The 20,336-nt window shown below is 58.1% G+C and overlaps 2 protein-coding genes across 2 annotated transcripts; one reads left to right on the top strand and one right to left on the bottom strand.

The window, feature by feature from the left end:
* Positions 1–936: 936 nt before the first annotated feature.
* On the bottom strand, positions 937–6,234 carry LOC136570929 (CKLF-like MARVEL transmembrane domain-containing protein 5). Its single transcript, XM_066571345.1, has 5 exons — positions 6,135–6,234; positions 3,902–4,054; positions 1,898–1,993; positions 1,740–1,818; positions 937–1,052 (listed from the first exon to the last, which is right to left on the bottom strand). Exons 1-5 carry the CDS (start codon positions 6,213–6,215, stop codon positions 1,030–1,032), a joined length of 432 nt encoding a protein of 143 aa, XP_066427442.1. The 5' UTR covers positions 6,216–6,234; the 3' UTR covers positions 937–1,029.
* Positions 6,235–9,441: 3,207 nt separating this feature from the next.
* On the top strand, positions 9,442–15,147 carry LOC136570889 (GPI-linked NAD(P)(+)--arginine ADP-ribosyltransferase 1-like). The gene is made up of 4 exons (XM_066571295.1): positions 9,442–9,891; positions 13,164–13,527; positions 14,832–14,870; positions 15,062–15,147. The coding sequence occupies exons 1-4, from the start codon at positions 9,442–9,444 to the stop codon at positions 15,145–15,147; spliced, it is 939 nt and encodes a 312-aa protein (XP_066427392.1).
* The last annotated feature ends 5,189 nt before the right edge of the window (positions 15,148–20,336 follow it).

Raw genomic sequence — 20,336 nt, 5'->3', positions numbered from 1 at the left:
TGATGGTGAACCCACCACTGTGATGGAGTCACCACCTCTGACCCACCATGATGATGATGGACCCACCATGATGGACTCATGACATGATGATGCTCGTGGACCCATCACCACCATGATGGACCCACCATCATGATGATGATGATGATGATGATGATGATGATGATGATGATGATGATGATGATGATGATGATGGACCCACCATGATGGACTCATGACATGATGATGCTTATGGACCCATCACCACCATGATGGACCCACCATGATGATCATCATGATGATGATGACGATGATGGACCCACCATGATGGACTCATGACATGATGATGCTCGTGGACCCATCACCACCATGATGGACCCACCATGATGATGATGATGATAGACTCATCACCATGATGGAGTCACAATCTCTGACCCACCATGATGATAATGGACCACCATGATGATGCTCATGGACCCATCACTACCACAATGGACCCATGATGATGATGATGATGATGGAGTCACCACCATGATGGAGTCACCCCTCTGACCCACCATGATGATAATGGACCACCATGATGGACCCATGATGATGATGATGGAGTCACCACCATGATGGAATCACCCCTCTGACCCACCATGATGATAATGGACCACCATGATGGACCCATGATGATGATGATGGAGTCACCACCATGATGGAATCACCCCTCTGACCCACCATGATGATAATGGACCACCATGATGGACCCATGATGATGATGATGATGATGATGATGATGATGATGATGGGACCGCCACCACAAGTGACCCCCAAACCCACCACGGACACCTCCCACCCCCCCGTCCAAGACGAGGGGACCCCAACACCATCACCAATTAATTAATGAGCCACAGAAGGGACACAATGTCCCCTCGGCCACCCCACTGCAAAAACACGACCCTGAGCAGCACCAGGTGTGGGACAAGGTTTAATTTGGGGGCAGGGGGCAGGACCAGGTGGAGAGGGGACAGAGGGGGACAATGGGACAATGGCAGGGGGTGGTGGCCTTCAGCCACCCTCCATGTCGGGATCTGGAGGAGAAAGAGTTGGAGATGGTGGAGAAGGAGAACCCAGGTGCACCCATCCCACCTGAAGGGGTCCCAGATGTCCCCAAACCCACCCAAGGATGTCCCAGGTGTCCCCAAGGCTGTCACAGGTGTCCCAACCCCACCCAAGGTGTCCCAAACCCCTCCCCAGGGTGTCCCAGCTGTCCCCAACCCCACCCAAAGGTGTCTCCAACCTCACCCCAGGTGTCCCCCAGTGTCCCTCAGTGCCCCTCACCCTGTCCCGGTGCCACCCGCATGCGGAAGGTGACAAAGGTGTCCCCCCCAGCCCCACCAAGGTTATCCCAGGTGTCCCCAACCCCACCCAAGGGTGTCCCAGGTGTCCCCAAACCCCATCCCAGGGTGTCTCAGGTGTCCCAAACCTCACCCATGGGTGTCCCCAACCCCACCCAAGGTGTCCCAGGTGTCCCCAAGCCCACCCCAGGGTGTCCCAGGTGTCCCCAACCCCACCCCAGGGTCCCCCAGATGTCCCCAACCCCACCCAAGGTGTCCCAGGTGTCCCCAAACCCCATCCCAGGGTGTCCCAGGTGTCCCAAACCTCACCCATGGGTGTCCCCAACCCCACCCCAGGGTCCCCCAGGTGTCCCCAACCCCACCCCAAGGTGTCCCAGGTGTCCCCAACCCCACCCCAGGGTGTCCCCCAGTGTCCCTCACCCTGTCCTGGTGCCACCCGCGTGCGGAAGGTGACGAAGGTGTCGAAGGCGAAGACCAAGGCCAGGAGGAGGCTGAAGGTCTGGGGGGAGGGGAAGGGGGCGTGGCCCGGTCACTCGGGGGCGGGGCTCAGGGAGGGGGCGGGGCTTGGGGACACTCACGAAGGTGGTGGCAGCCAGGGCGTCCCGGGACGAGGCCAAGGCCACCAGGGCGGCCACGAGGAAGATGAGGGTGCCGCTGATGGCCCGGAGCAGGTCCTGGGGGGGACAGTGGGGGGACACCGTGGCGACATGGGGGACACCAGGGGGATGGGGGGGTGACATGGAGGGGACACCTTGGGGACACCATGAGATGGACATGGAGGGGTAGCAGCAGGACACCTTAGGGGCTTGGGGGACACCGTGGGGATGGAGGCGGTGACAGTGGGGCCACCGTGGGGATGACAAGGGGACATGGATGACACCATGAGGACAGGGAGGGGCCACCATGGAAGGGACACCATGGAGGGGACACCATGGGGGTGACACGGGAACACAGAGGGGACACCATGGAGAACATCATGGGGACATGGATGGGCCAACAAGGAGGGCACACCGTGGACATGACAAAGGGACACGGAGAGGCTGCCATGGAGGCCACCATGGCGATGATGACAAGACAACATCAAGAGGCCACCATGGGGGTGACAAGGGGACAGGGAGGGGCCACCATGGAGGGGACACCATGTCCGTGACAAGGGACATGGAAGGGCCACCATAGGGATGACACGGGAACACTGAGGGGCCACTGTAGAGGCCACCATGGAGCTGCCACCATGGAGGACATCATGGGGGTGACAAAGGGACATGGAGGGGCCTCTATGTTTGTCCCCATTTGTCCCCGTCTGTCCCCGTCTGTCCCCGTCTGTCCCCCTGTCCCTGTTCATCCCCATTTGTCCCTGTTCATCCCCGTTTGTCCCTGTTTATCCCCGTTTGTCCCCCTCTGTCCCCATTTGTCCCCGTTTGTCCCTGTCTGTCCCCATCTATCCCTGTCTGTCCCTGTCTGTGCACATTTGTTCCCATTTGTCCCTGTCTGTCCCCTCTGTCCCCATTTGTGCCCCTCTGTCCCCATCTGTCCCCATTTGTCCCTGTTTGCCCCCATCTGTCCCCGTCTGTCCCCGTCTGTCCCCTCTGTCCCCATTTGTCCCCATTTGTCCCTGTCTGTCCCCGTCTGACCCCGTTTATCCCCATTTGTCCCCTCTGTCGCCCTTTGTCCCCGTTTATCCCCCTCTGTCCCCTCTGTCCCCATTTGTCCCCATTTGTCCCGTCTGTCCCCGTCTGTCCCCGTCTGTCCCCATTTGTCCCCTCTGTCCCCTCTGTCCCCATTTGCCATCTGTCCCCGTTTGTCCCCCCTGTCCCCATCTGTCCCCATTTATCCCCATTTGTCCCCCTCTGTCCCCTCTGTCCCCTCTGTCCCATCTGTCCCCCTCTGTCCCTGTTTGTCCCCATCTGTCCCCATCTGTCCCCTCTGTCCCCCTCTGTCCCCTCTGTCCCCTCTGTCCCATCTGTCCCCCTCTGTCCCTGTTTGTCCCCATCTGTCCCCATTTATCCCCATCTGTCCCCCTCTGTCCCCTCTGTCCCCCTCTGTCCCCATCTGTCTTCATCTGTCCCCATCTGTCTTCATCTGTCCCCATTTGTCCCCCTCTGTCCCCTCTGTCCCCATTTGTCCCCATCTGTCCCCTCTGTCCCCCTCTGTCCCCATCTGTCTTCATCTGTCCCCATCTGTCCCCTCTGTCCCCATTTGTCCCCATCTGTCCCCTCTGTCCCCCTCTGTCCCCATTTATCCCCATTTGTCCCCCCGTCCCCCTCTGTCCCCCTCTGTCCCCATCTGTCTTCATCTGTCCCCATTTGTCCCCCTCTGTCCCCATTTATCCCCCTCTGTCCCCCTCTGTCCCCATTTATCCCCATTTGTCCCCATCTGTCCCCCTCTGTCCCCTCTGTCCCCTCTGTCCCCGTCTGTCCACATTCATCCCCATTTGTCCCCATCTGTCCCCCTCTGTCCCCCTCTGTCCCATCTGTCCCCCTTTGTCCCCCTCTGTCCCCTCTGTCCCCCTCTGTCCCCCTCTGTCCCCTCTGTCCCCATTTATCCCCCTCTGTCCCCCTCTGTCCCCCCTGTCCCCTCTGTACCAGGCAGGTGCCGTAGCCGGGGGGCAGCCGGGGGGGGTCCCTGAGCAGGAGCCCCCCCAGCGCCGCCGCCCCCGCCAGGGTCTGGAGCAGCGCCGGGGCCAGGGTGGGGGGCGCGGGGGGGGACAGCAGCGCCACCACCCCCCCCGACAGCACCTGGGGACACAGGGGACACCGAGGGGTCGCAAAGGGGACAGCAGGGCCACCATCCCAGGGATGGCACCTGGGGGGACAGAGAGGGGTCATGGGGGTCACGGGGGGGACACAGAGGGGGCACGGGGGGGACAGCAGCGCCACCACCCCCCCCGACAGCACCTGGGGACACACGGGGGACACACGGGGGTCATGGGGGGGACACAGGGGGGACACAGGGGGGACAGCAGGGCCACCACCCCAGGGATGGCACCTGGGGACACAAAGGGGACACAGAGGGTCATGGGGGGGACAGCAGGGCCACCACCCCCCCGACAGCACCTGGGGACAGAGGGGGGACACAGAGGAGTCACAGGGGGGACACAGGGGGGACACCGAGGGGTCACAAAGGGGACAGCAGGGCCACCACCCCAGGGATGGCACCTGGGGACACAAAGGGGACACAGGGGGGTCATGGGGGGGGTCACAGAGGGGTCATGGGGGTGACAGGAGTGCCACCACCCCTCTGGATGGCACCTGAGGGGACACAGAGGGGACACAGAGGGGTCACAGGGGGGACAGCAGGGCCACCATCCTATGAATGGCACCTGGGGACACAAAGGGGTCACAGAGGGGTCATGGGGGTGACAGCAGGGCCACCATCCCAGGGATGGCACCTGGGGACACAAAGGGGACACAGGGGGGTCATGGGGGGGTCACAGAGGGGTCATGGGGGTGACAGGAGTGCCACCACCCCTCTGGATGGCACCTGGGGGGACACAGAGGGGTCACAGGGGGGTCACGGGGGGTCACGGGGGGGACAGCAGTGCCACCGCCCCATGGATGGCACCGGTTCCCCCCAATGCTCCCCCCATCCCATCCCATCCCATCCCATCCCATCCCATCCCAGTTTCCCCAGGGCTCCCAGTATGCCCAGTATCCCATCCCAGTTCCCCCAGTGGTCCCAGTGCCCTATTCCAGTGCTCCCAGTGCTCCCAGTTTGCCGTCCCAATTCCCCCAGTATCCCATCCCAGTGTTCCCAGTGCTGCCAGTGCTCCCAGTTCCCCCAGTATCCCATCCCAGTTCCCCCAGTATCCTATCCCAGTTCCCCCAGTATCCCATCCCAGTTCCCCCAGTGCTCCCAGTTCCCCCAGTATCCCATCCCAGTGCTCCCAGTTTGCCGTCCCAGTGCTCCCAGTTTGCCGTACCAGTTCCCCCAGTGCTCCCAGTTCCCCCAGTATCCCATCCCAGTGCTCCCAGTTTGCCGTCCCAGTGCTCCCAGTTTGCTGTACCAGTTCCCCCAGTGCTCCCAGTTCCCCCAGTATCCCATCCCAGTGCTCCCAGTTTGCCGTCCCAGTGCTCCCAGTTTGCCGTCCCAGTGCTCCCAGTTTGCCGTACCAGTTCCCCCAGTGCTCCCAGTTCCCCCAGTATCCCATCCCAGTGCTCCCAGTTTGCTGTCCCAGTTCCCCCAGTATCCCATCCCAGTGCTCCCAGTTCCCCCAGTATCCCATCCCAGTTCCCCCAGTATCCTATCCCAGTTCCCCCAGTATCCCATCCCAGTTCCCCCAGTGCTCCCAGTTCCCCCAGTATCCCATCCCAGTGCTCCCAGTTTGCTGTCCCAGTTCCCCCAGTATCCCATCCCAGTGCTCCCAGTTCCCCCAGTATCCTATCCCAGTGCTCCCAGTTTGCCGTACCAGTTCCCCCAGTATCCCATCCCAGTGCTCCCAGTTTGCCATACCAGTTCCCCCAGTATCCCATCCCAGTGCTCCCAGTATCCCGTCCCAGTTCCCCCAGTATCCCATCCCAGTGCTCCCAGTATCCCATCCCAGTGCTCCCAGTTTGCCGTCCCAGTGCTCCCAGTTTGCCGTCCCAGTGCTCCCAGTTTGCCGTCCCAGTTCCCCCAGTGCTCCCAGTTCCCCCAGTATCCCATCCCAGTTCCCCCAGTATCCCATCCCAGTGCTCCCAGTTTGCCGTCCCAGTGCTCCCAGTTTGCCGTCCCAGTTCCCCCAGTGCTCCCAGTTCCCCCAGTATCCCATCCCAGTGCTCCCAGTATCCCATCCCAGTTCCCCCAGTATCCCATCCCAGTGCTCCCAGTTTGCCGTACCAGTTCCCCGGCCAGCAGCAGCCCCCGGGGGGTTCTCAGCACCCCCAGGTCGAAAACCCCCGGCGCCTCCGGCTGCCCCATGGGGGGGTCCTGGGGGCTCTCGGGGGGGTCCTGACGGGGGGGTTGGAGGATTTGGGGGGGTCTTGGGGGGTCCTGGGGGGATTCAAAGGGTTCTGGGGGGTCCTGGTGGGGGCTCGGGGGGTTTTTGGGGGGCTCAAGGGGGATTTGGGGGATCCTGAGCGGATTTGGGGGGTCCTGATGGGGGAGTTTGGGGGGGGGGGCTCAAGGTGTTATGGGGGGTCCTGGGGGGGTTCTGGGGGGTCTTGGGGGGGGATTTAGGGGTTCCTGGGAGGGGCTGGGGGGAATTTAGGGGGTCCTGGGGGGTCCGGGGGAAGCTCGAGGGGTTTTGAGGGGGTTTTGGGGGGGATCTGGGGGTCCTGGGAGGGGCTGGGGGCGATCTGGGGGGATCCGGGGGGGTTCTAGGGGGGCTCAGAGGGGTTTGAGGGGGATTTCGGGGGGATTTGAGGGGTCCTGGGCGGGATTTGGGGGGTCCTGGGGGAGGCTCGAGGGGTTTTGGGGGTTCCTGGGAGGTCTCAGGGATTCTGGGGGGGTCCCTGAGGGGTTTTTGGGGGGTCCTGGGGGGTTCTGGGGGTCCCTGAGGGGTTTTTGGGGTCTCTGGGGCTGGGGGAGGGGCAGAGGGGGTCACGTGGGTGTTCCACACCCCCCCCCCCCTCCCATCCCCCCCCTCCCGTGACAGGCACCGGCGGGACCGGGACAAAGGGGCCTTGTTGGGGACACTGGGAGGGACTGGGAGGGACTGGGAGGGACTGGGAGGGACTGGGAGCACTCGGAGGTCTCCCCAGTCCCCCCCAGTCTCTCCCAGTCTCTCCCAGTCCATCCCAGTCCATCCCAGTCACTCCCAGTTCCTTCCCAGTCCCCTCCCAGTTCCCTCCCAGTCCCTCCCATTCCATCCCAGTTCATCCCAGTTCTCTCCCAGTCCCTCCCAGTCCCTCCCAGTTCCTTCCCAGTCCCTCCCAGTCCCTCCCAGTTCCATCCCACTCCATCCCAGTCCCTCCCAGTCCATCCCAGTCATTTCCAGTTCCTTCCCAGCCCCTCCCAGTCCCCTCCCAGTTCCATCCCACTCCATCCCAGTCCCTCCCAGTCCCCTCCCAGTTCCATCCCAGTCCATCCCAGTCGCTCCCAGTTCATCACAGTCCCCCCCAGTGCCCTCCCAGTCCCTCCCAGTTCCCCCCCAGTTTCCCCCCACTCCATCCCAGTTTGGTCCCAGTCCCTCCCAGTTGTGGGAAGTGGGGGAGGGGGAAGGGGGGGGGGTGGACACCCTAAAAATACCCGGGGGGGGTGGGGGAGGGGCTGGCCCGGGACCCGAGCGCGGCTAAAAATAGCCCGGGGCGGTCACGTGACCCCGGGGGGGGGGGGGGAGAGGAGGGGGAGGGGACACCAGGGAGGGGAGGAGGGGAGCGGCACCGGGACCCCGCAGGTAACGGGGGAGGGGACACGGGAGGGGACACCTGGGGACACCTGGAGGGGACACCTGGGGACACCTGGGGACACCTGGAGGGGACACAGGGCTGGGATTTGGCAAACTCGGGGGGGGACACAGGACTGGGGACACTGGGCTGGGATTGGGACTGGGGACACCTGGAGGGGACACGGGATTGGGGACCTAAGGGACACTGGGGGGACACCTGGGGACACCTGGGGACACTGGGCTGGGGCTGGGGACACCTGGGGACACCTGGGGTTGGGACACCTGGAGGGGACACAGGGCTGGGATTTGGCAAACTGCGGGGGGACACAGGACTGGGGACACTGGGCTGGGATTGGGACTGGGGACACCTGGAGGGGACACGGGATTGGGGACCTAGGGGACCCTGGGGGGACACCTGGGGACACCTGGGGACACCTGGGGTTGGGGACACCTGGGGACACAGGGTGGGGGACAACACAGGACTGGGGACACCTGGAGGGGACACCTGGGGGGGACACAGGACTGGGGACAACTGGAGGGGACACGGGACTGGGGACCTGGGGGACACCGGGGGGACACCTGGGGACACTGGGCTGAGATTGGGGACACCTGGGGGGACACGGGGAGGGGTCTGGGGACACCTGGGGGGGACATGGGGTTGGGGACACTGGGGACACAGGATTGGGGACATTGGGGGGGACACATGACTGGGGTCTTGGGGACACCGGGGGGGACACACGGGACTGGGGACAGCTGGGGACACTGGGCTGGGATTGGGGACACCTGGGGACACCTGGAGGGGACATGGTGGGGGACATGGGACTGGGGACACAGGGTTGGGGACACCGGGGGACACCAGAGGCAAGGAAATGGGGAGGGACTGGGGGGCTTGGGGACACTCGGGGGGACACGAGACTGGGGTCCTGGGGGACACCTGGAGGGGACACCTGGGGGGACACGGGATTGGGGACACCTGAGGGACACTGGGGGGTCTGGGAGCGGGACCAGAGGGTCCTGGAGTGACCCCAGGATTTGGGGTTGGTGTCCTGGAGGGGTCAGGGGTGGCTGCGAGTGACCCCAGGATGGGCTCAGGGTCATTGGGTGTGACCAGAGGGTCCAGAGTGACCCCAGGACCAGGAGTGGGGACCCAGGACATGTCCGGGGTGTCCTGGGTGGGGCTGACCCCACTGCCCCTCCCCAGTCCCTCACCAAGGAACCATTCCCATGTCCCCCAGTGTCCCCCAGTGTCCCCCAGTATCCCCAGTATCCCCAGTATTCCCCATTGTCCCCATTGTCCCCATTGTCCCCCATTGTCCCCAGTATCCCCAAGTGTTCCAAGTGTCCCCCATTGTCCCCCATTGTCCCCCATTGTCCCCCAGTGTCCCCCACTGTCCCCAGTATCCCCAAGTGTCCCAAGTGGTCCTCAGTATCCCCCAGCATCCCCATTGTCCCCAGTATCCCCCACTGTCCCCCAGTATCCCCCACTGTCCCCCACTGTCCCCAGTATCCCCAAGTGTTCCAAGTGTTCCCCAGTATCCCCCAGCATCCCCATTGTCCCCAGCATCCCCATTGTCCCCAGTATCCCCCACTGTCCCCCAGTATCCCCCACTGTCCCCCATTGTCCCCAGTATCCCCAAGTGTTCCAAGTGTCCCCCAGTATCCCCAGCATCCCCATTGTCCCCAGTATCCCCCAGTGTCCCCCATTGTCCCCAGTATCCCCCAATTGCCCCAGTATCCCCCACTGTCCCCCATTGTCCCCCAGTGTCCCCAGTGTCCCCAGTGTCCGCAGCGTCCCCAGCGTCCCACACCGCTCCCACCATGGCCGCCCTGACCCTGACCCTCCTGGCGATGACCGCAATGGCCACAGCGACCACGGCCGCCGCCGGCGTCCCCTCGGGTGGCCCCAGTGCCACCCCCGCCGTGGTGGCGGTCACCCTGGACATGGCTCCGGCCGCCTTCGATGACCAGTACCGGGGCTGCGGCCGCGCCATGGCCGCGCGGCTGCCGGCCCTCAACCGCTCCGAGCTGCGGCGCGGCGGCCCCTGGGCCGAGGCCTGGGCTCTGGCCGCTGCCCAGTGGCGCGGCCGGCCGGCCCCGCCGGGCCCTGCGTCCCCTCTGTCCCCGGAGCAGGCCATCGCCCTCATGGCCTACACGGCGCCGCTGCCCTTGCACCGCGAGTTCAACGAGGCCGTGCGCCAGGCCGGGCGCTCCCGCCGGGAGTACCGCGACAACTTCCACTTCAAAACGCTGCATTTCCTGCTCACCCAGGTGGGGAAAACGCCAAAAACCGCTCGGTTTCGAAAATGTTAAAAGTTTAATAATGGTAATGAAAGGGTGGTAAGAATAGGAATGTAATTAGAGAGATAAAAATTTGGATGATTGGGATTTAGGACAAAACCAGACAATAAAAACAAAGAGTTAAGGATGGTCTGGTTTGGGCTGGGGTTATGATTCATAAATGATTATGAATCATTTATGAAATGCATGAATATGCAAAGTTATTATAATTAAGGGTTGATCCTCTGTCAACCTTGGTCCTTTTTTGGACCCTAACCCTAAGCCTAAGCCTAAACCTAAGCCCAAACCTAACCCCGACCCTGACCCAACTTCCACTTCAAAACTCTGCATTTCCTGCTCACCCAGGTGGGGAAATCGCCAAAAACCGCTCGGTTTCGAAAATGTTAAAAGTTTAATAATGGTAATGAAAGGGTGGTAAGAATAGGAATGTAATTAGAGAGATAAAAATTTGGATGATTGGGATTTAGGACAAAACCAGACAATAAAAACAAAGAGTTAAGGATGGTCTGGTTTGGGTTGGGGTTACGATTCATAAATGATTACGAATCATGTATGAAATGCATGAATATGCAAAGTTATTATGATTAAGGGTTGATCCTCGGTCAACCTGGGTCCTTTTTTGGACGCCAACCCTGACCCTGACCCAACTTCCACTTCAAAACGCTGCATTTCCTGCTCACCCAGGTGGGGAAATTGCCAAAAACCGCTCGGTTTTAAAAATGTTAAAAGTTTAATAATGGTAATGAAATGGTTCTAAATATAGGAATGTAATTAGAGTGATAAAAAAATTGGATGATTGGGATTTAGGACAAAACCAGACAATAAAAACAAAGAGTTAAGGATGGTCTGGTTTGGGTTGGGGTTATGATTCATAAATGATTATGAATCATTTATGAAATGCATGAATATGCAAAGTTATTATAATTAAGGGTTGATCCTCTGTCAACCTTGGTCCTTTTTTGGACCCTAACCCTAAGCCTAAGCCTAAACCTAAGCCCAAACCTAACCCCGACCCTGACCCAACTTCCACTTCAAAACTCTGCATTTCCTGCTCACCCAGGTAGGGAAATTGCCAAAAACCAATCGGTTTTAAAAATGTTAAAAGTTTAATATTGGTAATGAAATGGTGGTAAAAATAGGAATGTAATTAGAGAGATAAAAATTTGGGAAGAGGTACCCAGACCTTACTTAACACTTTGTTCTCATTGTCTCATTTTGTCCTAAATCCCAATTATCCAAATTTTTATCACTCTAATTGTATTCCTATATTTAGAACCATTTCACCACTGTTATTAAAATTTGGAAATTTTCAAAGCAAGTGATTGTGGTTTCTCACAACCCCGACCAGACAGGAGTCTGGTCCTAACCCTGACCCAACTTCCACTTCAAAACGCTGCATTTCCTGCTCACCCAGGTGGGGAAATCGCCAAAAACCGCTCGGTTTTAAAAATGTTAAAAGTTTAATAATGGTAATGAAATGGTGGTAAAAATAGGAATGTAATTAGAGAGATAAAAATTTGGATGATTGGGATTTAGGACAAAACGAGACAATAAAAACAAAGAGTTAAGGATGGTCTGGTTTGGGTTGGGGTTGGGGTTGGGGTTAGGGTTAGGTTTAGGATTAGGTTTAGGTTTAAGTTAGGGTCCAAAAAAGGACCCAAGTTAACAGAGGATTAACCCTTAAAAATAATAATTTTGCATATTCATGCATTTTTTACATGATGCCTAAATTCCATTCAAACACAGGGTTCTGTCTGGTCCAGTGTGGTGGAAAATGCCAAAAATCACTCGGTTTTTAAAATTTAAAAAGTTTAATTGTAATAAAATGGTTATAAAAATAGGAATTTTTAATATTTGTGCAAAGGCAGCCATAAAATTCGCATTTTTCACACAACATTACTTTCTTCTGTAACATATCTAATATTAATGTGAATATTTGAGATAAACCAATGATAGAATTCCCATTTTTCACATAACTTTCTACCATTACACATCTAATATTAATGTGAATATTTGAGATAAACCAATGATAGAATTCCCATTTTTCACATAACTTTCTACCATTACACATCTAATATTAATGTGAATATTTGAGATAAGCCAATGATAAAATTCCCATTTTTCACGTAACTTTCCAACATAACATGTATAATATTGATGTGAATATTTGTGATATAAGCCAATGATAAAATTCCCATTTTTCACATAACTTTCTACCATAACATGTATAATATTAATTTGAATATTTGAGGTAAGCCAATCATAAAATTCCCATTTTTCACACAGCATCACTTTCTAACCATAACACATAACGCATCTAATACTAATGTGAATATTTGCGATGTAAGCCAATGATAAAATTCCCATTTTTCACATAACTTTCTACCATAACACATCCAATATTAATGTGAATATTTGATATATTTGCCAATGATAGAATTCCCATTTTTCACATAATTTTCTAACATAACACATCTAATATTAATGTGAATATTTGAGATAAGCCAATCATAAAATTCCCATTTTTCACATAACTTTCCAACATAACATATATAATATTGATGTGAATATTTGCGATGTAAGCCAATGATAAAATCCCCATTTTTCACATAACTTTCCAACATAACATGTATAATATTGATGTGAATATTTGCGATGTAAGCCAATGATAAAATCCCCATTTTTCACATAACTTTCCAACATAACACATATAACATTAACGTGAATCTTTGCGATACAAGCCAATGATAAAATTCCCATTTGTCACATAACTTTCCAACATAACACATATAACACTAACGTGAATCTTTGCGATACAAGCCAATGATAAAATTCCCATTTTTCACATAACTGTCTACCATGACACATCCAACACTAACGCGAATCTTTGCGATACAAGCCAATGATAAAATTCCCATTTTTCACATAACTTTCCAATATAACACATATAACATTAACGTGAATCTTTGCGATACAAGCCAATGATAAAATCCCCATTTTTCACATAACTTTCCAACATAACATGTATAATATTGATGTGAATATTTGCGATGTAAGCCAATGATAAAATCCCCATTTTTCACATAACTGTCTACCATAACACATATAACATTAACGTGAATCTTTGCGATACAAGCCAATGATAAAATCCCCATTTTTCACATAACTTTCCACCATGACACATCCAACACTAACGCGAATCTTTGCGATACAAGCCAGTGATAAATCCCGTTTCCCCGCAGGCCGTGGCGGCGCTGCGCGGCTCCGTGTCCCCGCGGTGTCTGCGCGTGTTCCGCGGGGTGCGCGGCGTTCGCTTCGCGGCGCGGCGCGGGGACTCCGTGCGCTTCGGCCACTTCGCGTCGGCCTCGCTGCGCAACGAGAGCTCCTGGGGCTTCGGCACGGACGCGGCCTTCCAGGTGCTCACCTGCCAGGGCGCGGCCGTCCGCGAGTTCTCCTTCTTCCCGCACGAGGAGGAGGTGCTGATCCCGCCCTTCGAGACCTTCGAGGTCACCGATGTCACCAACGTCACCAAGGAGGGGGACAAGGCGCGGATCCAGCTGCGCTCCACCGGGACCTTCAGCAACTACAACTGCGAGTGGCTGCGAGGTGACGGCGCGGGGGGACGGTGCCGGGGGACGGGGACACTCGGGGAGGGTGAGGGGACAGGGACACACAGCGCTGGGGACAGGGACACACGGTACATGGGGACACTCGGGGAGGGTGTGGGGACAGGGACACACAGCGCTGGGGACAGGGACACACGGTACATGGGGACAGGGACACATAGCACTGGGGACAGGGACACACGGTACATGGGGACACTTGGTGAGCGTGTGGGGACAGGGACACACAGCACTGGGGACAGGGACACACGGTACATGGGGACACTCGGTGAGCGTGTGGGGACAGGGACACACAGCGCTGGGGACAGGGACACACGGTACATGGGGACACTCGGGGAGGCTGAGGGGACAGGGACACACAGCGCTGGGGACAGGGACACACGGTACATGGGGACAGGGACACACAGCACTGGGGACAGGGACACACGGTACATGGGGACAGGGACACAGCACTGGGGACAGGGACACACGGTACATGGGGACACTTGGTGAGCGTGTGGGGACAGGGACACACAGCGCTGGGGACAGGGACACATGGTACATGGGGACACTTGGTGAGCGTGTGGGGACAGGGACACACAGCACTGGGGACAGGGACACACGGTACATGGGGACAGGGACACACAGCACTGGGGACAGGGACACACGGTACATGGGGACACTCGGGGAGGGTGAGGGGACAGGGACACACAGCGCTGGGGACAGGGACACATGGTACATGGGGACAGGGACACATAGCACTGGGGACAGGGACACACGGTACATGGGGACACTTGGTGAGCGTGTGGGGACAGGGACACACAGCACTGGGGACAGGGACACACGGTACATGGGGACACTTGGTGAGCGTGTGGGGACAGGGACACACAGCGCTGGGGACAGGGACACACGGTACATGGGGACACTCGGGGAGGCTGAGGGGACAGGGACACACAGCGCTGGGGACAGGGACACACGGTACTAGGGACAGCCAATGTGGGGACAGGGACAAGGACACTCAGTGAGGGTGTGGGACAGGGACACACGGTGCTGGGGACATCCATGCGGGGGACAAGGACACATGGTTCTGGGGACATGCATCATGGGGACAGGGACAAGGACACTTGGTGAGGGTGAGGGGACAGGGACACACGATGCTGGGGACAGGGATGGGGACCCTCACACCTGGGACGGGACAGGGACAGGGACAGGGACAGGGACAGGGACAGGGATGGGGAGAAGGACAAGGATGGGGACAGGGACAGGGACAGGGCCACCCCAGCACTGACACTGTCCCTCCCCTCACAGAGCAGCGCTGTGGGGACGGGCCCTGTGTGTTCAACATGGGTGAACTGGGACCCCCCCCCCTTGTCACCTCCTGTCACCCCCCTGGCACTGCCATCCCCTCTGTCACCTCCTGTCACCCTCATGGCACTGCCATCCCCTCTGTCACCTCCCGTCACCTCCTGTCACTCCCATGGCACTGCCATCCCCTCTGTCACCCCTGCCACCCCTCCCTGTCCCTCTTTGTCCCCCAGGCTGGAGCATCCCCAGGACCCCTCCCCACCTCGGGGGGCTCCTCGTGGCCACCACAGCCCTGGCAGTGGCCACCGGAACCTTCTGAGCCACGAGGCCACCAAGGCCACCAAGGTCACTGTGGTCACCGTGGTCACCAAGGCCACCAAGATCACGAAGGACATCAAGGACACCAGGATGTCCTGAGCAACAAGGCCACCGAGGCCACCATGGTCATCATTGCCACCAAGGACACCAAGATCACCAAGGCCACCATGGCCACCAAGGCCACCATGGCCACCACGGTCACCAAGGACACCATGGTCACCAAAGTCATCATGGCCACCAAGGCCACCATGGCCACCACGGTCACCAAGGACACCATGGTCACCAAGGTCATCATGGCCACCAAGGACACCAGGACCTTCTGAGCAACCAAGCCACCAAGGTCACCAAGGACACCATGGTCACCATGGTCACTGTGGTCATGATGGCCACAGAGGACACCAAGGTCAGCAAGGCCACCGAGGCCACCACAACCAATGTGGCCACCAAGGCCACCAAGGCCACCATGGTCACCATGGTCACCAAGGTCACTCTGGTCATGATGGCCACAGAGGACACCAAGACCTTCTGAGCCACCAAGGCCACCAAGGCCACCAAGGCCACCATGGCCACCAAGGTTGCCATGGCCACCAAGGACACCAGGACCTTCTGAGCCACCAAGGTCACCAAGGTCATCATGGCCACCAAGGTCACCAAGGACTCTAAGGTCCCCAAGGTCACCAATGCCACCAAGAGCACCAAGGACACCGAGGTCACCATGGTCACCAAGGCCACCAAGGTCATCGTGGTCGTGGAGGTCACAATGGCCACTGAGGACACCAGGACCCCCTGAGCCACAAGGCCACCATGTGGCCACCACTGTCACCAAGGCCACCATGGTCACCAAGGCCACCAGGACCTTCTGAGCAACAAGGCCACCAACGCCACTATGGTCACTGAGGCCACCATGGCCACCACTGTCACCAAGGCCACCATGGTCACCAAGGCCACCAGGACCTTCCGAGCAACAAGGCCACCAAGGCCACCATGGTCACTGAGGTCACCATGGCCACCAAGGCTAGGATGAGGGGACAATGACAGGGCCACCGCTGCCACCAGGACAGGAGGACCTTGGACGTGTCATGGCCGCCACTCTTGACCTTTTGGGAAATTTTCTGTCCCTTTCCAGAATTTTCCATTTTCCTGCCGGATTTTATTAAACTGGATTTGCCTCAGTCCTCGAAATGTCTCTGACTTTAACTCAAATTGAAGCCCAGTTTAGGGGATTTAGGCCCAAATTAGGAGATTTAGGCCTGGTTTAGGGGATTTAGATCTGAATTAAAGGATTTAGACCTGGTTTAAGGGATTTAGGCCTGGTTTAAGGGATTTAGATCTGAATTTAGGGATTTCGGCCTTGTTTAAGGGATTTAGACCCAAATTTAGGTATTTAGGCCTGGTTTAGGGCATTTAGACCCAAATTAAGGCATTTAGGCCCTGTTTAGGGGATTTAGACCTAAATTAACGGAGTTAGGTCTGTCTTAGGGGATCTCAGCCTGATTTAAGGGATTTCAACCAGAATTAAGGGATTTCAACCCAAACTAAGGGATTTCAACCTGGATTAACAGGGTTAGGCCTGGTTTAAGGGATTTCAACCAGAATTAAGGGATTTCAACTCAAATGAAGGGATTTCACCCTGAATTAACAGAGTTAGGCCTGGTTTAAGGGATTTCAACCAGAATTAAGGGATTTCAACCAGAATTAAGGGATTTTAACTGGAATTAAGAGATTTCAACCTGAATTAACAGAGTTAGGCCTGACTTAGGGGATCTTAACCTGAATTAAGGGATTTAAACCAGAATTAAGGGATTTCAACCCAAACCAGGGGATTTAAACCAGAATTAGGGGGTGGATCCCATCCCCCCCGAACGTCCCCTCTGTCCCCTTGTCACCAGATGTCCCCTCCGGGGCCGCGTCACCGGGAAGTTGAGGGTTAATTAATTACCCCTAATTAGGCTGGCGGTGACGTTGGGCGGGTGTGACAAGGTCGAGGCGCTGGTGGCACTTCCTGGTGCCACCTCGGCGTGCCAGGGGACAAAGTCCCGTCCCCCTGTCCCCGTGGGACCGGCTGGGCTGGGCCGGGGCCGGACTCGGGACACCGGGAGGGGACGTGGGGACAGTGGGATGGACGGACAGACGGACATGGGGACACGGGGATGGACATGGGGACACGGGGATAGATGGACATGGGGACATGAGTAAAAGGGGACAGTGGGATGGACGGACAGACGGACATGGGGACACTGGGATGGACATGGGGACACTGGGATGGACAGACAGAGGGACATGGGGACACTGGAATGGATGGACAGAGGGACATGGGGACATGGGGACACTGGGATAGATGGACATGGGGACATGAGAACATGGGGACAGTGGGATGGACGGACAGAGGGATATGGGGACATGGGGACACTGGGATGGACATAGGGACACTGGGACAGACAGACACAGGGACTCGGGGACACTGGGATGGACATGGGGACACTGGGACAGACAGACACAGGGACTCGGGGACACAGGGGCAGACAGACACAGGGGCATGGGGACACTGGGATGGACAGACATGGGGGTGTCACAGGTGTCACGGGGTGTCATGACATGTCACAGCATGTCACAACATGTCACATCACGCCCTGGCTCAGGGTGACACAGCACAGCGGGACCACGGCCTCACCACTCACTGGTGTCCCAGGGCCACCGTGTCCCCATGTCCCCATGTCCTCGTGTCCATCTCAGTGTCCCCATGTCCCCGTGTCCCCGTGTCCCTGTGTCCCCCTGTCCCCATGTCCCTGCCCATCCAGGTGTCCCCGTGTCCCCGTGTCCCCGTGTCCCCGTGTCCCCGTGTCCCCGTGTCCCTGTGTCCCCCTGTCCCCCTGTCCCCATGTCCCTGCCCATCCTGGTGTCCCCGTGTCCCCGTGTCCCCGTGTCCCTGTGTCCGTCCATCCCAGTGTCCCCAAGTCCATCCAAGCCCATCCATCCCCAGTGTCACCTGTGTCCATCTCAGTGTCCCTGTGTCCCTGTGTCTGTCTGTCCCCGTGTCCCCAGCACCCACAGGTGACACCCACAGGTGTCCCCAGCACCCACAGGTGACACTGGCACCCCGGGGTGCAGCCGTGTGTCCCTGCTGGAGCCGAGGGAGTGGCCCTGGGTGACACAGGTGACACAGGTGACACAGGTGACACAGGTGACACAGGTGACACCGCCCCGGGCCGTGTGGAGAGAGGGGGTGGCCCTGGGGACAAACTCCAACCTGGCAGCGTGGTACGGAGTGGCACAGGTGACACAGGTGACACAGGTGACACAGGTGGCATGGAGTGGCACAGGTGACACAGGCGGTACAGGGGGGACAGGGGGGACATGGAATGACATGGAGTGGCACAGGTGACACAGGTGACACAGGTGACACAGGTGACATGGAGTGGCACAGGTGGCACAGAGTGGCATGGAGTGGCCCAGGTGACACAGGCGGTACAGGGGGGGACAGGGGGAACATGGAATGACATGGAGTGGCACAGGTGACACAGGTGACACAGGTGACACAGGTGACATGGAGTGGCACAGGTGACACAGGTGACATGGAGTGACACAGGTGACACAGGCGATACAGGGGGGACAGGGGGAACATGGAATGACATGGAGTGGCACAGGTGACACAGGTGACACAGGTGACACAGGTGACATGGAGTGGCACAGGTGACACAGGTGACATGGAGTGACACAGGTGACACAGGCGATACAGGGGGGACAGGGGGAACATGGAATGACATGGAGTGGCACAGGTGACACAGGTGACACAGGTGACACAGGTGACATGGAGTGGCACAGGTGGCACAGAGTGGCATGGAGTGGCCCAGGTGACACAGGCGGTACAGGGGGGGACAGGTGACATGGAATGACATGGAGTGGCACAGGTGACACGGGTGACACGGGTGACACAGGTGGCACAGGTGCCAGGACAGCGCCTGGGGGACACGGGGGTCCCCGATGCCACCGGCGGTGCCCAGGAAAGTGCCGCAGGTGCCGCCTGTGTTGTGTCACGCGTGTGCCACCTGTGACGTCCTGTGTGTGCCACGCGTGTGCCACAATGTCACACCTGTGTCACCTGGGCCACCTGTGCCGTGTCCTTGTCCTGGGGAGGCCATGGGGACAGCCCGGCACCCAAAGGTGACACCGGGGTCCCAAAGGTGCCATTGGGGTCCCACAGGTGACATCAGCACCCAGAGGTGACCTCAGGGTGGCCCCAGCCCCCCAGCACCTGGGGGTGTCCCTGTCCCCCTGTCCCTGATGTGTCCTAGCTGTCCTGGGGGTGTCCCAGGGGTGTCCCAGGAACGTCCCAGGTGTGTCCTTGGTGTCCCAGGTGTGTCCCAGGTGTCCCAGGGCTGTCCTAAGTGTCCAAAGAATGTCCCAGGTGTGTCTCAGGTGTCCCAGGCGTGTCCCAGGGGTGTCTCAATAATGTCCCAGGGGTGTCCCAGTAATGTCCCAGGTGTCCTGGAGCTGTCCCAGGGGTGTCCCAGGTGTGTACCAAGAATGCCCCAGGTGTCTTCGGGGTGTCCCAAGAATGTCCCTGGTGTGTCCTGGGGGTGTCCCAGGTGTCCTGGGAGTGTCCCATGAATGTACCAAGAATGTCCTGGGGGTGTCTCAGGTGTGTCCCAGGTGTCCCAGGTGTGTCCTGGGGGTGTCCCAGGTGTGTCCCGGGGGTGTCCCAGCTGTGTCCCAGGTGTGTCCCGGCTGTCCTGGGGGTGTCCCAGCTGTGTCCCAGCTGTGTCCCAGGTGTGTCCCAGGTGTGTCCCTGGTCTCTCAGGGGTGTCCCAAGTGTGTCCCAGGTGTCCTGGGGGTGTCCCAGGTGTGTCCCGGCTGTCCTGGGGGTGTCTCAGGTGTGTCCCAGGTGTGTCCCAGGTGTGTCCCGGGGGTGTCCCTGGTCTCTCAGGGGTGTCCCAAGTGTGTCCCAGGTGTGTCCCAGGTGTGTCCCGGGGGTGTCCCTGGTCTCTCAGGGGTGTCCCAAGTGTGTCCCAGGTGTCCTGGGTGTGTCCCAGGTGTGTCCCGGCTGTCCTGGGGGTGTCTCAGGTGTGTCCCAGGTGTGTCCCAGGTGTGTCCCAGGTGTGTCCCGGGGGTGTCCCTGGTCTCTCAGGGGTGTCCCAAGTGTGTCCCAGGTGTGTCCCAGCAGTGTCCCAGGGGTGTCCCAGCTGTGTCCCA

This window comes from Molothrus aeneus, unplaced genomic scaffold, assembly GCF_037042795.1.
Source record: "Molothrus aeneus isolate 106 unplaced genomic scaffold, BPBGC_Maene_1.0 scaffold_43, whole genome shotgun sequence".
Taxonomy (NCBI): domain Eukaryota; kingdom Metazoa; phylum Chordata; class Aves; order Passeriformes; family Icteridae; genus Molothrus; species Molothrus aeneus.
Note: the sequence above shows the minus strand (reverse complement) of the source record. Positions and strands in the feature narration are given on the sequence as shown.

Coding starts and splice junctions, on each gene's coding strand:
- LOC136570889 (XM_066571295.1), top strand. CDS start 9,442: ATGGCCGCCCTGACCCTGACCCTCCTGGCGATGACCGCAATGGCCACA. Junction 9,892..13,163: donor TGCATTTCCTGCTCACCCAG/GTGGGGAAAACG, acceptor GTTTCCCCGCAG/GCCGTGGCGGCGCTGCGCGG. Junction 14,871..15,061: donor GCCCTGTGTGTTCAACATGG/GTGAACTGGGAC, acceptor TTTGTCCCCCAG/GCTGGAGCATCCCCAGGACC.
- LOC136570929 (XM_066571345.1), bottom strand. CDS start 6,215: ATGGGGCAGCCGGAGGCGCCGGGGGTTTTCGACCTGGGGGTGCTGAGA. Junction 4,055..6,134: donor TGCTGCTGGCCGGGGAACTG/GTACGGCAAACT, acceptor CTGTGTCCCCAG/GTGCTGTCGGGGGGGGTGGT. Junction 1,053..1,739: donor GCGGGTGGCACCAGGACAGG/GTGAGGGACACT, acceptor TTTCTCCTCCAG/ATCCCGACATGGAGGGTGGC.